The sequence below is a fragment of the Microcaecilia unicolor genome, chromosome 8 (genome assembly GCF_901765095.1).
Source record: "Microcaecilia unicolor chromosome 8, aMicUni1.1, whole genome shotgun sequence".
Lineage (NCBI taxonomy): Eukaryota > Metazoa > Chordata > Amphibia > Gymnophiona > Siphonopidae > Microcaecilia > Microcaecilia unicolor.
This window is the reverse complement of record NC_044038.1, coordinates 34,188,480-34,205,041: the sequence shown is the minus strand read 5'-3', so window position 1 is coordinate 34,205,041 and position 16,562 is coordinate 34,188,480. Positions and strand designations below refer to the sequence as shown.

Genomic DNA, 16,562 nt, shown 5'->3' with positions numbered 1-16,562 from the left:
AGCAGCATTTCAACTCTGATTTCCCTGGTTCACAGCCTATTCTTCTAACCACTATGCCACTCCCTTCCACTAAAGTGAATTATATAAAAGGTACAGTAGGTATTTCCCTGCCCAAGAGGACTTACAACCACAGTTTTATTGATTTTATTCATGCCGTTTTAGCTCTGTTCTGGGGCATAGCCAAGGATGGGCCGGACGGGCTATAGCCACACCATTCTGAAGCCAGGCCCACCCAGCCAGCAGCAGTCACACAGGCTAGTGATAGGAAAACTAGAGGCGACCAATATCTATACTGCCTAGTGTCCACCCAAATAAAATCAGTCCTGGCTACACCATTTCACTGTTCAAAGTCTTTCTAAATTCATACCATATATTTTAACAAAATAATATACCAATGACCCACTTCTATAGACTTAGTCTAACTGAAGTATTACAAAGACTGATATACAAAATTATTTCTGTCCTTTTTAAAACAGAAAGATTTTTTTTCATTAAATATAAAAGCTTTTAAGATCAAGGACAGAGGTATTTATCTAAAAGACTAAAAGGTAATATTCCAGCATGAAAATTCAGTTTCCTCCACAGGAAACTCATTTCAAAAAAATTGCATAGTTTGATCTACACTGTCAAAGCAAAATCTGCTTCCCTTTGGAGATTAAAAAAAAAAATAAAACAACCAACCAATTCTGAAGGAAAAAAAAAACCATTTTTCCGTGTCACTAAGCACTTTAACAGTGAGGATAGCAATAGTCTTTCATTTGAAGAAAATGGTTAATTTTAGAAAGCTGCTTAACATATTCATGAAGCAGCCAATATCATTTTAAGAACTACATCTCAGAGTAAGATCTATAACAAATCAGCATAACAGACCACTAAACAGATGCAGCAGAGCAGGGTAATGATCCAATTTAGGCACTGGATACATGAAAAGAGAAGTACATTATGGGACAAATATAACGTTTTTAAAAATACCTAAATTAGGATATAGCATGCCAATTACACCAATTACATAGTGTGTAAAGTCAATATCCATAGTCATTTTTCATCATGTGTGTTATGAATAATGTACAAATAGTTAAAACACATTAAAAGAATTAGAATGTATTTAATTTATTGTACTCTCATATCATCAAGCTTCTTGTGCATTAATGCGGTACCTCTAAAGATGGAAACTGATTTACTACATAATTATTCTAAAATAAAATGGTGGTATGAGTATAGCAGCTTTCTAATTATCTCATATCTGCAAAGCAATAATTAGTATTGTTAATATAGTAAAATGATTCTAAAATTATTAAAAAGATTTAGATATAAATACTAGGGTGAAACTACTAGTTGAAAAAAATCCTCATAAGTACAAGCAGGGCTTAATTTCTGCCAGAACAGGGTGGAATGGTGCTCTGGCTCTTCTTGTGGCTCAAGAAGTCATGGTCCTGGATGCCCCCAGGTTCTCCCTGCCCGGCTAACTCCCCCTCCCCCTAAAGACCAGCTTCTCTCCCTCTGTTATCCAGTCCCTACTCCCCCCACACAGTCTGGCATCACTCCTTATCTCTCAACCCACCCTCTTACTCCTTCCCTCCCTTCTCGGTGTACCTTTTATAAACTTGCCTTCTCTTCTCGTCTTCCGCCAGGGTCGCTTTACTCATACTACCCCTTCTCCTCAAGACCCTTCACTGGCTCCCTATCCATTTTCGCATCCTGTTCAAACTTCTTCTACTAACCTATAAATGTACTCACTCTGCTGCTCCCCAGTATCTCTCCACACTCATCCTTCCCTACACCCCTTCCCGTGCACTCTGCTCCATGGATAAATCCTTCTTATCTGTTCCCTTCTCCACTACTGCCAACTCCAGACTTCGCGCCTTCTGTCTCGCTGCACCCTATGCCTGGAATAAATTTCCTGAGCCCCTACGTCTTGCCCCATCCTTGGCCACCTTTAAATCTAGACTGAAAGCCCACCTCTAACATTGCTTTTGACTCGTAACCACTCGCCTCCACCTACCCTCCTCTCTTCCTTCCCGTTCACATTAATTGATTTGATTTGCTTACTTTATTTATTTTTTGTCTATTAGATTGTAAGCTCTTTGAGCAGGGACTGTCTTTCTTCTATGTTTGTGCAGCGCTGCGTATGCCTTGTAGCGCTATAGAAGTGATAAATAGTAATAGTAGTAGTCTCTTGTAACCAGAGCTAATATTGTGATGTCATAATGCCTCAGGCCACCAATAAGAGCCAACCTCATCAGTGATGTCACAATGGCTTGATTGTCCTATACTTGGCTTACTTTTATTACATAGCTCTTTGAGCAGGGACTGTCTTTCTTCTATGTTTGTGCAGCGCTGCGTACGCCTTGTAGCGCTATAGAAATGCTAAATAGTAGTAGTAGTAGTCTTCTAAAAGTCATCAGCATTGAGCAGCCATTCCAACATGCTGTTCATACCCCTACCCCGGAACACTGCTTTGGGGCTGGCTACAAGCAGCATGTATGAATTGCTGCTCTTTTCTCTATAGGAGAAAACAAATTTTAAAGGCACACTGGGAGGGAGGGTGGGTTGAGAGTCAAAGGAAAATTCCAGATTACCAGCTGGGGAGGGGACAAGAGGAGAAATGATCCACTACACCTATGGATTAAGAAAAATTGAAATTTTTTAAGTAAAATAAATAAAATGATGGACCAAGGGGGCAGGGGAGGGAAGGACAGCAGGGAAGAGAGGGAAATATGTTGGACCTTGGGTGGGGATGAGAGACAGAAAAGCAGAACCTGGGGGGGGGGGGGGTGGAGAGAGAATGAAGACAAGGGAACGAAAGATAAGGATTCTGGCAATGAAATGGGAAAGAGTGGAGAGATTTTGACTACAGTGGGGAAGAAGGAGGGAGAAATGCTAGCTGCGGGGGAAGGAGAAGGAGTAGAGAGAGAAGGAGATGAGGAAAGGAGAAGAAATGGATAGAGAAAAGAAAGAAGCTACAATGTTGGGGGAAGAGAAGGAGAGAGAGGGAAGAAGTTGGGCTACAAGAGTGGGGGTGGAGAAGAGAAGAGAAAGATATACAGAGCATTGGAGAGAAGAAGAGACTGAGAAGAGATGTGCTACAAATGTGGAGAGAGAGGGGGGAGATGCTGAACATGATGGAATCACATGGGAGCTGACATGAGGGATTGTACAGGAGATGAATAAGAGGAGGACAGTGAGTACAGAGGGTTAAAATGTGGTACTAAAGGGTGGGTGACAAAAGGAGTCTGGGGAAGGAATAAGAGTGGAAATTGAAAAGCTAGGGGCTGAGAAAAGTAGGTGGGAAGTTGATAGGTAGGTGAAAACTAAAAAGGTGAAATTTGAGGTGAGCAGAAAGTTAGAAAAGAAAGAAAGGGAGGAAAAAGCTAAAAGGGAAAGGTCAATGTGTCAGAAATAGATGTGAGAGAATGGAAGAAGAAAGGAGAAGGGAGCAGAAAGGATAAATAGACAGCATCCACTGGAACGAGTTAGCAGAAGACAGACAGGAAAGCAGTAGAGAGATACTCACTGGGACCAACATGATTGTTGTCTGGGCATTTTATTTTTCCAAAGATATAAGAAAGTGTTTTTATTTTGAAAGTATTAACAGAAATATGTTAGTTTAGAGAAACGTGCATTATGGATGTTATTGTATCATGTCAAGTATAAGAGGAAATGTATTTCTGTTGTTATTATTTCAGTGTTGCGGGACATGCCAAGTTTGACTTCTTGAAGTTCCAAGTTCAATTTTTGTTTTCATATTTCTATTCCTAATTTGTGATCTGTATTTGGATAGGGTCTATCTGTGCATAGACACCAACATTTCAAAATGATTTGGGGTGCCAGACACAAACAAATTACCCCTCCCAGGACCAGTGTTGTTCAAAGTATTAGGTCAAAGTACTTAAGTAAAAATAAATGTATATTTTAATACTTATGTAAAAGTAAAAAGTACAGTGAAGAACACACAAAAAAATTTACTTAAGTAAAAAAATTATTGCCTAATATAATAGTTTTTGAGTAAAAAGTAAAAGTACCACAACTATAATGAATACAACTATTGTTAACGTTTTTTTATCCCAACAACGTTATTGCTCTACAATTCAATCCACTTTGCTTTCAGTAAAACTAAACTTTTCAAAATGACTGTCACTGATGCAAGTGTGCTTGTGAGTCATTAATCCAGCATAGTTAAAAAGGTTCAAAAGCTGCAGTAGCAAAAAGAACATTGTTCAGTCTGATAAAAAGTTCCTTCAAATTAGGCTAGTTTGCAATATTACTGATGTCTTCTGACTGGGTCAGCTTCAAAGATTGTTTATACATTTTGATTTTGCTGAAATTTTGCCTAAACATTTGTTTGAGTAAAGTCAGGAGTGCGAAAAATGACAGCAAGAGTGTGGCAGTCAGGCTTTAGCTTTGCTATTGATGCAACCACTGAATTACTGAACTGGAAAACTGAATTTGATAGTGGGATTGTCAACAAGGAAAGTTCTGATTGGAAGTGCATTTTCAATATGACGTCTAAGTACGACTTTGGACATTTTGCAAAAAACGTCTACTACTACTACTACTACTATTTAACATTTCTAGAGCGCTACAAAGTGTACGCAGCGCTGTACAAACACAGAAGAAAGACAGTCCCTGCTCAAAGAGCTTACAATCTAATAGACAAAAAGTAAAGCATTTAAATTTAAAATATTTAAGCAGTCAAGCACAAGAGAACAGTCACAGAAGGACAGAAGATGTTGAAGGGTGGTCAGTGTGATTAGGTGTAACTCTGGTTGGAGTAGTGGGAGAAGGTGATAGAAGAATAGAAATGGGTGAGGTAAAGTAATGAGTGGGTTGATAGGGAGGTTATATAAGACATGTCACTCTAGGGGTGGGTGGGTAGAGGGGTAGGGTGGGTAGGATTAAGTCTAAAGCAGGAGAAGGTATTCTCTGCAGCCTATCTGTGAGATGGAAAATGCTCTCTGAAGCTGCTGCTTCAGTCTAAAATCTGAATAGGAAAGAAGGTCATTCTCAAAAAAAGAAAATACTATTTTGAACAAGGTTTTGTGATTTGGACGTTTTCTTTTTTGGTCCACTTCAAAAAAAAAAAAAAACGTTCAAATGCAAAATGCACAAAAGCAAGCCATTGGGATGTAGGAGGAGCCAGAAGTTTTTGAAGACTGGTCCCCTAGACATCCCAGGAGAGCAACAGGGCACCCTAGGGAGCAGTGCAGTGGACTTCATAACATGCTCCCAGGTACATATCTCACCATTGCTCCCTTATCTTGTCCACTGAGCCCCCCCAAAACCCCACTACCCCCAATTGTACACCACTACCATAGCCCTTACAGGTGAAGGGGACACCTACAGTGGGGGAAATAAGTATTTGATCCCTTGCTGATTTTGTAAGTTTGCCCACTGACAAAGACATGAGCAGCCCATAATTGAAGGGTAGGTTATTGGTAACAGTGAGAGATAGCACATCACAAATTAAATCCGGAAAATCACATTGTGGAAAGTATATGAATTTATTTGCATTCTGCAGAGGGAAATAAGTATTTGATCCCCCACCAACCAGTAAGAGATCTGGCCCCTACAGACCAGGTAGATGCTCCAAATCAACTCGTTACCTGCATGACAGACAGCTGTCGGCAATGGTCACCTGTATGAAAGACACCTGTCCACAGACTCAGTGAATCAGTCAGACTCTAACCTCTACAAAATGGCCAAGAGCAAGGAGCTGTCTAAGGATGTCAGGGACAAGATCATACACCTGCACAAGGCTGGAATGGGCTACAAAACCATCAGTAAGACGCTGGGCGAGAAGGAGACAACTGTTGGTGCCATAGTAAGAAAATGGAAGAAGTACAAAATGACTGTCAATCGACAAAGATCTGGGGCTCCACGCAAAATCTCACCTCGTGGGGTATCCTTGATCATGAGGAAGGTTAGAAATCAGCCTACAACTACAAGGGGGGAACTTGTCAATGATCTCAAGGCAGCTGGGACCACTGTCACCACCAAAACCATTGGTAACACATTACGACATAACGGATTGCAATCCTGCAGTGCCCGCAAGGTCCCCCTGCTCCAGAAGGCACATGTGACGGCCCGTCTGAAGTTTGCCAGTGAACACCTGGATGATGCCGAGAGTGATTGGGAGAAGGTGCTGTGGTCAGATGAGACAAAAATTGAGCTCTTTGGCATGAACTCAACTCGCCGTGTTTGGAGGAAGAGAAATGCTGCCTATGACCCAAAGAACACCGTCCCCACTGTCAAGCATGGAGGTGGAAATGTTATGTTTTGGGGGTGTTTCTCTGCTAAGGGCACAGGACTACTTCACCGCATCAATGGGAGAATGGATGGGGCCATGTACCGTACAATTCTGAGTGACAACCTCCTTCCCTCCGCCAGGGCCTTAAAAATGGGTCGTGGCTGGGTCTTCCAGCACGACAATGACCCAAAACATACAGCCAAGGCAACAAAGGAGTGGCTCAGGAAGAAGCACATTAGGGTCATGGAGTGGCCTAGCCAGTCACCAGACCTTAATCCCATTGAAAACTTATGGAGGGAGCTGAAGCTGCGAGTTGCCAAGCGACAGCCCAGAACTCTTAATGATTTAGAGATGATCTGCAAAGAGGAGTGGACCAAAATTCCTCCTGACATGTGTGCAAACCTCATCATCAACTACAGAAGACGTCTGACCGCTGTGCTTGCCAACAAGGGTTTTGCCACCAAGTATTAGGTCTTGTTTGCCAGAGGGATCAAATACTTATTTCCCTCTGCAGAATGCAAATAAATTCATATACTTTCCACAATGTGATTTTCCGTATTTAATTTGTGATGTGCTATCTCTCACTGTTACCAATAACCTACCCTTCAATTATGGGCTGCTCATGTCTTTGTCAGTGGGCAAACTTACAAAATCAGCAAGGGATCAAATACTTATTTCCCCCACTGTATATGTGGGTACAGTGGGTTTCTGGTGAGTTTTGGAGGGCTCACAGTTTGCTCGACAAGTGTAACAGATAGGAGGAGGTATGGGCCTGAGGCCATCTGTCTGCCGTGCACTGCACCCACCACTAGACTACTGCAGGGATCTGTATGCTGTTCTAATGGACCCGAGTATAACATCTGAGGCTGGCAAATATTGTTTTAAATCACATTTTTGGGGGTGGGAGGGGGTTAATGATTGCTGGAGGAGTAAGGAGAGGTCATCCCTGATTCCCTCCAGTGGTCATCATCTGGCCATTTAGGGCAACATTTTGTGCCTTATTCATTATAAAAACAGGTCTAGCTCAAAATGTCTTAGTTTTAGTCCTGGATGGTTTTGTTTTGTTCCATTATGGCTGAAAAACGTTGAAGTGTTTGGAACACCCAGATCCCACCTTTAACATGCCCCTGACACGCCCCATTGTGATTTGAATGCACTTGTGATGAACTTCATAGAAAAATGTCTAAAAATTGGTTTTGAAAATACCAATTTGGACTTTTTGCGAGAAAAACATCCAAATGCAGATTTATGCCACATTTTGGACGTTTTTCTTTTTTGAAAATGACCTCCATTATCTACTAAATTTAAAGAGTATGTCAAACTCGATTTGAACTGTACTGCATTGATTGAATATTGCAAATTATAACATATTCCACATGGTATAAGGATATATAAAGCTCCACTTCTCCTTCGATACTAAGTTAATACGGGACACAATAAAGTGTTCCGTGTTAGTTTTGTGGTCTGCAAACGCCAAGCACACAGTATTTAATTTTTTTATTGTTTTTTGGGGGGTGGGGTGGGGGAGGGAGGAGGCATGTCAGGGGCACATAATGTCCAAAAATGTGCTAATCAGCTAGCACACTGATTTACCACCACAGTAACTGGTTAGTTTGCCCATAGCACAAGAGCAACAATCAAGTTCCTTGGGGGAGGGGCAACATTTTTTTTAATTGGTCTGAAGGGGAGGAGAGAGGGACTAAGGCCCACTCACCCCTCTGGCAGAGGCACCATGGAATCCTCACCAACTAGCCTCACAAGCTTAGTTTAAGATTCAAGTTTATTAATTACTTGCTATCCTGCCTATCAGCAATGCCAGCTAGGCAGCTTACAGATGATACAGTAATAGAGACAGAGATTAAAAAAAAAAAAAAGCAGGGAAAAAAGACAGACAGCTTAGATGGGTAAGGGGGTGAACTACAATAATCATGATAGGAAAGAGGGGGACAAAGAGCACAGACTAGGTAGATGAACAAATTCAGAGCCCTGTGGCACCTGTGTCAGACATCAGCAAAACGCGTCTACCTGAAACCGGTCAAGGGATCAATGAGATCTTAGATGATCTGGGAGCTGGTTCCAGAGCTTGGGGCCTTGTATTGAGAAGATACAATGCCTTTTATTTTGGCATGGGCGACTTCTCTGATTGTGGGAACAATCAGATGTTGCTGTGTCAACGAGTGGAGGGGATGAGTAGGGATGTAGGGGAACAGCAAGCAGGCAAGAAAGGCAGGATCTCCAGTGAGTCAAATTTTACATACCAGGAGTATAATTTTATAAATAATATACTGAGGAAGTGGCAACCAATGTGAGGACTTAAGAAGCTTAGCTTTTGGGCTGGAGCTTGGTGCCATGGAGAGTCAGACCCTATCAAGCTCAACCAGAAAAAGTTCCATGGACCTATCCCTAGGAGCAAAGCCCCAGCAAAGACTTGACATTAAGGGCCCCATTTACTAAGCCGCGCTAGAGGCACGTTAGTGCTTTTAGCTCGCGCTAACTGTGTAGGCGCCCACAATATTCCTATAGATGCCTACACAATTATCGCACTCTAATTTTGTGCACGCGCTAAAAATGCTAGCACACCTTAGTAAACAGGGCCCTAAGGATTGCAGTCCATGGACCACACCCTTGGAGAGACAGGTCTCTGCACCAATCCAACATGCACCATCTGCTGGAGGTAGAGAAATACTGACAAGTTCCAGGGTGCACCACTCCCTATGTTAGTAATGCTATTAAATTGCTCAGATTCTCTGCCTTCCATCTGCTAGTAGGGTGACAAAGACCAATCAGGACTGATGGTTAACAGGATGAAAAGGGAACTTGAATTTTCTCTGAATGTTCTTGATTACACTTGATTTTAAAGGTTTGACATGCCGTACCAGCAACTGAACCCCTGGATATTAGTACATAATATAAAAAAAAAAACCCATCTACCATGAAAATTGCTTATATGAATTATTTATATCTACTAGCATCTCATCATTGTTAAACAGCAGCAGCCTTGACTATATATCAATAGTTTCTATATTTATTGTGCAAAATAAATTTGCTAAAAATTGGACATGTTTGGTAAGACATTCATTAACCTGTGGGTCGCTTAAGAAATGCTAAAGCAAAAAATCACCAAACTGAAAAAAAAATAATAAAATAAGTTTTTCCTTAGATGCCACAGATATTTAGGTCTCATGTGCAACTTTTGTTTTCAATATACAATGTTTCAGACGAACTTAGGTTTCTAATTTGATCTTCTAGATTTATGCCAAACCACACTGAATGCTGATTTAGTGATGTGTAATCTACCCCACAATACATACTAAAAATGTGTGTGTCTACTAACATGAGGGCAGAATCAAGAATGGTATGCAACAGAGTGGCAATGCAAAATATAGAAGCTGAGTATTTAATTAAAAAAATAGTGACAACATATTTCTTTATGTACCATGCATATCTGGTTTTTTTTATCTACTACATCCTATACTCAAATGACTAGATTCTATGAAAATTCAGAGAAATAAATATTACAATTCTACCTGTGGATTAACCAGCGTTCCAACCTTTGAAAATGTGCAACCTTCACAGCCTTGTAAATAAAACCAACACCAGTAATCCAAATTAAGAGGACCTGACCATCCAAAAAACAGCAAAGTGTTTCTTTTCTCTAAAATTATTTTTAATAATGCAAATATTGAAAAAATGGAAAAGCAGGGGAAGAAGGAGGGCAATTACAAATGAGAACATCATCTCCCACAGACTACTGCAACCTACTCCTCAAAGGTCTCCTTTTGAAATATCTATTTCCATTTTACTCTAGTCATAATTCAGTCACACTTCTGCCATACAGCTATCAAGCTCCTCCATGGTAAGAAAACATAGGATCATGTCACCCCTGTTTTTCGAACAGAACACTGGCTTCAGTATCTTATCGCATACCATCTAAGATCTTTCTCCTTTGTTGTCAGATTAAATCTTCAGGGATCCCCATTTTCCTTGTTAGTCACAGCCCTTAGAGAACACTTCAACCTTCTTACCAACATCGTCTCCTTGTCCATTCCCATCATCAGGTCCATTGGGAAGCAAGTCGCCAATCTTGTTTTAGTGCCTCAGCCCCTGCACTCTGGAACAGCTTACTTCTACAGCTTAAACTGAAGTCTTCTTGCGCCGCCTTTAAATCTCACTTAAGGCACTATTTCTCTTCAGCATACCCATCTCCATCTGATTAATTTACCCTACTCTAGCTGGTTGGGAACCGCTACACTGAGAAAAGTGTATTAGTATCCACACCTGATTATAAACCCTACAAGATGATTTGCATGTTGGCATGATGAGGTGTAAGTCACCTTAAAGTGAATACCATGCTACTGTAAACAGCACTAAACAGTGCATAACTGTTTCATAAATCTGCACTGTCTTTATATCCCACACTACCGCTAGTTACTCTCATCACATGCAAAAAAAAAAAAAAAACATGTTCACACACTGCATTAAAATTTTTGAGCCAACCATTGTATACTATAATCTCTTATGCGCATTTCTGTAAAACCATTTGGGTATAATTTTGCAATTTAGCATGCCAAGAACAAATTTAAATGATGGTGGGCTTCAGTATAAGTGCAATACTTCTGTTCCAAGCTAGGTTTGAACCAATACTACAATGAAAATTAAGCAGGAAGAAACAAATGTGAAGTTAACAGCTATAATATGAAAGTAATTAGATGCAACAAAACACATATATGCACAAAACAAAATACACTAGAGGGTTTGTTGCCAAGTATACATTAACACGAAAGTATGGAGACCTACAAAATGAGGGGGAAAAAATGGAACATTGCTACCCACAAAAATTTCTTACTGGTGTTGACTTCCAGTGGAACATGATTTATGAAGTGTGTCTATGTTTTAGTTGGTTTGTCTATAACAATTAATGTTTCACAATTACAGGAATGCTAAACAAGATGTCATATAGAAAACATATTTTCTGTCAAGGAGTAGACGTAAACCTTACAATCTTATTTTAAACCAAAATATATATATTTACATCTGTCTAAACAGTTCTCACAAATTCCTGTTGTTGGTCTTAACAGCCTGTCAAGCACTAACTAGGGCAAACGTCAACAACAACATGTAACAAAAAATTAAAATAGCAAAGCTTTACCTCTATCAGCTTCCTTTCATAGGAGCTTGCTAGTTCCTCATTGTCTACTACTGGTTTTAATTCAGGAATCATAACTTCCCCATCAATGTTCCAAAGATTGGGTATAATCACTATAAAAAGATGCAAAAAGTTATTTTTTTAAAAATAGCAAGTACAGAATAGCTAGTATAACTGCGAAAACATGACCTCAAAATTTTGAATTACCAATGTGATAAACAAATTTCCTTAAATTGTTTGAGAGTTACACATCCATAATTACTACTACTACTTAACATTTCTAAAGCGCTACTAGGGTTACGCAGCGCTGTACAGTTTAACATAGAAGGACAGTCCCTGCTCAAGGAGCTTACAATCTAAAGGACAAATGTACATAATGCAGATTTCAAAAGGCAATCATCAAACATATAAATGGCAAGTGACCGACTCACCTGCAAATGCGCAGTAGAGTCGGAACGCTGAGAGTGTAGAAGTCCAAGCCCCGCCTCCACCAGCAGTACAGCCCAATAGGGAGGAGGGCTTGGACATGGGCGTGGAAACCGGAGGAGGAGGGAGCAGGGAGGGAAGGAGGGGGCGGAACTGAGGGAAACAGACGCTGGGGGAGGGTAGGGAAGAGAGCAGGGTTGGTGGACGGGGGGAGTGGGGGGGCAAAAAACTAGCCCGTTGTTACGGGCTTAACTGCTAGTTACCCTATAATATACCCTGGGAGAAATTCTATAACTGGGTACCACAATGTAGTTGCTTTAATGCCTGCGCACTAAGTGCTAATTCTTTAACTGTATCTGGGCACCAAGATATCATTACAGATACTAGCCTACGTTGGGCAATGGTGTTCCTACATTTTAGCACACCACTTAAATCATGTCAGTAACAGACATAAATGGGCACATCCAAGAACGGAAAGCCATGAGCGTAATTTATGGTATACTATAAGTTACACATGTAAAGTGGAGACACACTCTTGCCCCACCCATGCTCTGTCCACATCCACCCCCCTTGCAGTTAGTGCTAAGGCAACTGTGCACTCCATTACAGAATAGCAAAGCATTTATAATTGCAAACACCTAGTCATAGAACTGCCCTGTTTATGAATTAGATATATTCAATCTATCATTAAAGTATTTCATTTCAAATCTCCCCCATCATCCCCAATTATGCTTTATAGATTACCATGATGCTTAATAGGTCCAATTAATTTTACGTAGCAGGGGTAATTATTAACCAAAACTCTAAACCCAGTGCTAATACGCTCTTACAATGTTAGATGTAAAAATAATAGTAAGAATAGTAGATAAGGACCTCGGTAGCGACTTCTTTCATGTGGGGATCATAGCCTCTCAGCTCACATATTTCATCATTGGTCCATAATCACTGCCAAAATTCAAAATTAAATAATTTAAATAAACAACTGAATCACAACTTATTTGCTATAAAATCTGTATCAATTACTCCCCTAAAACTCAAATCTTTTGACTTGCTCAAATTTCACTTATCTTAATCACACTGAATTATCATCAGGACCTCAAACCAACATGGCCATGCTTCGCATTGCTGCTTCAGGACATGATCCTGGCAAATGCCGCAGCTCCTTTTCAGTTTCTCATCCAGCTGGGGTCCTGATGATAATACAGGGTGATTAAGATAAATGTAATTTGAGCAATTCAAAGATTTGAGTATGTGGGGAGTAATTGATGCAGATTTTATAGCAAATAAGTTGCAATTAAATAATTTAAATGAACAAATGAATTTAGAATTCTGGCAGCGATTAGGGACTGATGATACGTATGAGCCACGAGTGTGATCCCCATGTGAAACAAGTCGCTACCAAGGTCCTAGCTACCATTCTTAATATTATTTTACACCTATCATAAGACCATATTAGCACTGGGTTTGGAGTTTTGGTTATAGGTTACTGCAGATACTTGATCGGATTACGTTTAAAGATAATATGTTTTGAAAATGAAAGGTCATATCCTTCTTTCAAATACATTTTATTTATATGTTGTAGAAATCAGTATCCTGGTAAACAGTCATATGAAAAACAAATCAAAAATACCAGTTACACCACCTATTGTAAGATTCCAAGTATTTGGCTTTTCGACAAAGTTAGATAATATAAGAAAAACAAAGAGGTTATCCCGTGCCAAAAAAGAAACTATACTATGAAGATACCCAATAACCAGCTCTATAAGCTCAGAGAAAATATCAAGCTTTTAATGGTTTCTTTTAATAAATGTTATGATTTTTTCTGACCTTTTTATAAGGTTGTTTATTGGGCACCTTTGCAGTAAGGTACATAGCAGCTGTAGTGCATTTTAATAAAATTAAATGAAAAGCTGAATGTGCTAACATTGTTCCCATAGACAAAAAATCTGCACTAAATGTGAATCAACCCAAAACATAAAAATTATAATTATTTGCCCTAAATGTGCTAAAGTTAATTAAAAATGTCTGAGTAAGCAAAGTTCCTTACTTCTAACAGGTGTACTCTGAGGACAGTGGGACATTAGTCCTCACACATGCAGTGGCATTATAAACAACCTGGGATGGAGAAAGATATATAATAAAGCTCTCAAAGCTTAGAGCTCTTCGGAGTGTTGAACAATGGAAAGGGTAGTTCCATATCTGCATCATCACACAAGGCCACTTCATTTCGGTACTACGCTTTAAATTAGAAGAAGCCAATTCTTAGAGGACTAATATCCTGCAGTCCTCAGAGAACATCTGTTACAGGTAAGTAACTTTGGGCCCAGATTACTAAGCCATGCTATAGGTACGCTAGCGTTTTTTCTGCGTGCTAATACTAGACACACCCATATAAACGGAGCCCTTTGCTTTCTCCAAGAACAAGCAGAATATATAGTTCTTACACATGGGAATCTCTAGTTACAAATTGCATTTATCAAAATGGGGAGAAAAGTAGAGACAAGAATGCCAACAGAAACAAAACAATACATATGTTTGGCAGCCAACCATTTTTTCCTTTCTTTTTTATTTTTAACAATGGCTACCCGGAAATAAGAAAAAAGGCTTTGAATTCTAAACATAAAAAGAGGCTCCTTGAGACAGACTTACTAAATCTACTGTCCTATTAGGAATGCTTTTGAAGAGAGACTGTTTCAAGATGGCGTCTGGTTAGGACGCTGAAGTTGGAGCTGGAGAGTCTTTTTTCCCTTGAATTGTTTTTCTTTCTTATTGCTATGCCTAAACGGAAAGGGAAAGTGCGAGAAGGAATCTCCCTACCCTCCACTGACCTGACCCGTAGGCAACCTCCAATTACAGCCTTCACTGTTCCAGTATCATCATCGGGCGTTCCGCTGCCCGAGACCGAGAGGAGTCCGGGCTTGGATAGCGAACTTTCGCTAAGCCCTCGTAGTCCGTCGCAGATTCGAGTGGCAGGAAGCATTCCGGGAGGAAGTCCCGCCCTTCGGCCTGAGAAAGCGGCTGCGGAGTTGGGGAGGGAGAACTCCTCTAGTGAAATGGCGCTGCCAATAGCGGGGATTCCCCGCGAAAGATCAAATCTGGAAAGTACTCCCAAGGAAAGCAGAATTACAGACAACTCCATGGAGCAAATTTCTGCGGTTCAGCAAAGCTTTGCTGACCAGCCTATCCCACCCGTGACTCTGCAATCTTTGGAGAAACCACCGAATGTTACATTAGAATCTCTATGGTGTGCTATAGAATCTCTGCATAAGGTATGCTTGAATTTTGTAACTAATTCGAATACTAACTCTCTGAAAATTGAAAATCTTCAAACAGAATTGTCTACCCAAAAGAAGAACTTACAGCAATGTGATCTTTCGATAACTCAGATAAAAGATCAAGAGATTAAAATATTTCAAAATGTGGACTTGATGCAAAGAAAGATTGAGAATCTAGAAAATCGAAGTAGGTGTTCAAACCTTAGATTGTTAAACTTTCCCTCTCTTAAATATACCTCACCAAGAGATCTGTTTCATAAGTTTCTAATAGAAGTATTTAAATATTCAGAAAACAACCTTCCTCCTGTGCAAAAGATTTATTTCCTTCCTGTGAAAACTATACCGCAGAGGGTTCAACCTTCTGTGAGTCTTGATGTATCAGCTTTATTAGAGCAATCACAGGAGGAGGCTGAATTTAGATCTACGCTTTTGGTATCATTTGTGTTTCTTGTTGATAAAGAATCCTTGTTAAGGTTATATTTGAGGCAAACTTCAATGATCACCTTTATCGGTGAAAGGATTCAAATCTTTCCGGATGTGTCGAGGGCCACACAAGAAAGACGAAAGAAATTCTTGATAATGAGACAAGAGACTGTTCAATTGGGAGCGAAATTCCAGTTACGCTTTCCTTGCAAATGTGTAATCTTTTTTGACTCAGAGACATACCATTTTTTTGACCCGGTTCAGCTTCGATCATTCTTAAATGCAAGGAATCCTAAACCATCATGAGAGTTTCTATCACGGACTTATATTATTTGATGTTAAATACCTAGACGCCTTCTTTTTCTTTTTTTTTTTTTAACTTGTTGCCTATATAATACCTAACCTCTTATTAGGTTTATATGTACAGTCTCCTCCTATATTGAGGACTATGTAATTATAGAAATTTATTTCCTGGGAGTATTCCCATTATTTGATTTTCCTGTTAATAACTGAAGCTTTTTGACAAAGCTTTGCTTTGGATGTATAAAAAAAAAATTGCATAAATAAATAAATAAAAAAAAAAGGAATGCTTTTGAAAACAATCCTGCGATGTGCACATGTGAACACAAGTCCACAATGCACTTTTGGAAACCTTCCATGCAGGCTAACCTCAAGAGAACCACAGACATTGCCATGGATCTGGCATTCTGAGCCTCGACATGCCCTTCCAGAATCAAGCCAACCTGGGCATAAGTTAAAGGAGGTGCAATCTGTTACCCAATTAGAAAAGTTCCAGGTTTATTGGAGTCAAATGAAACTAAAACATGGGTGTACATTCTAAGGGCTTTACTCTGTTCCAAGTAAAAGGCTAAGGTACACGAACAATCCAAAGTGTGCAAGGCACTTTCACCACTGAAGACATGTGACTTGTGGAAGAATGACTGACAAGCTAAGGTGGATGTCTGACACTATCTTAGGCAGGTGCTTTGGATGCATGTCCCCTTTTATTAAACAACTTTGTAGAGGGGAGATAAGTCACTAACGA

General features: G+C 39.9%; 1 protein-coding gene across 1 annotated transcript in view; it reads right to left on the bottom strand.

Annotated features, from left to right (window-relative positions):
• The window catches only part of SNX29 (sorting nexin 29), a 463,865-nt gene that overhangs the window by 200,658 nt on the left and 246,645 nt on the right, over positions 1–16,562 (bottom strand). Inside the window, 1 exon segment of the mRNA XM_030211952.1 lies at positions 11,397–11,506. Within this exon segment, the coding sequence (XP_030067812.1) occupies positions 11,397–11,506 (110 nt within the window).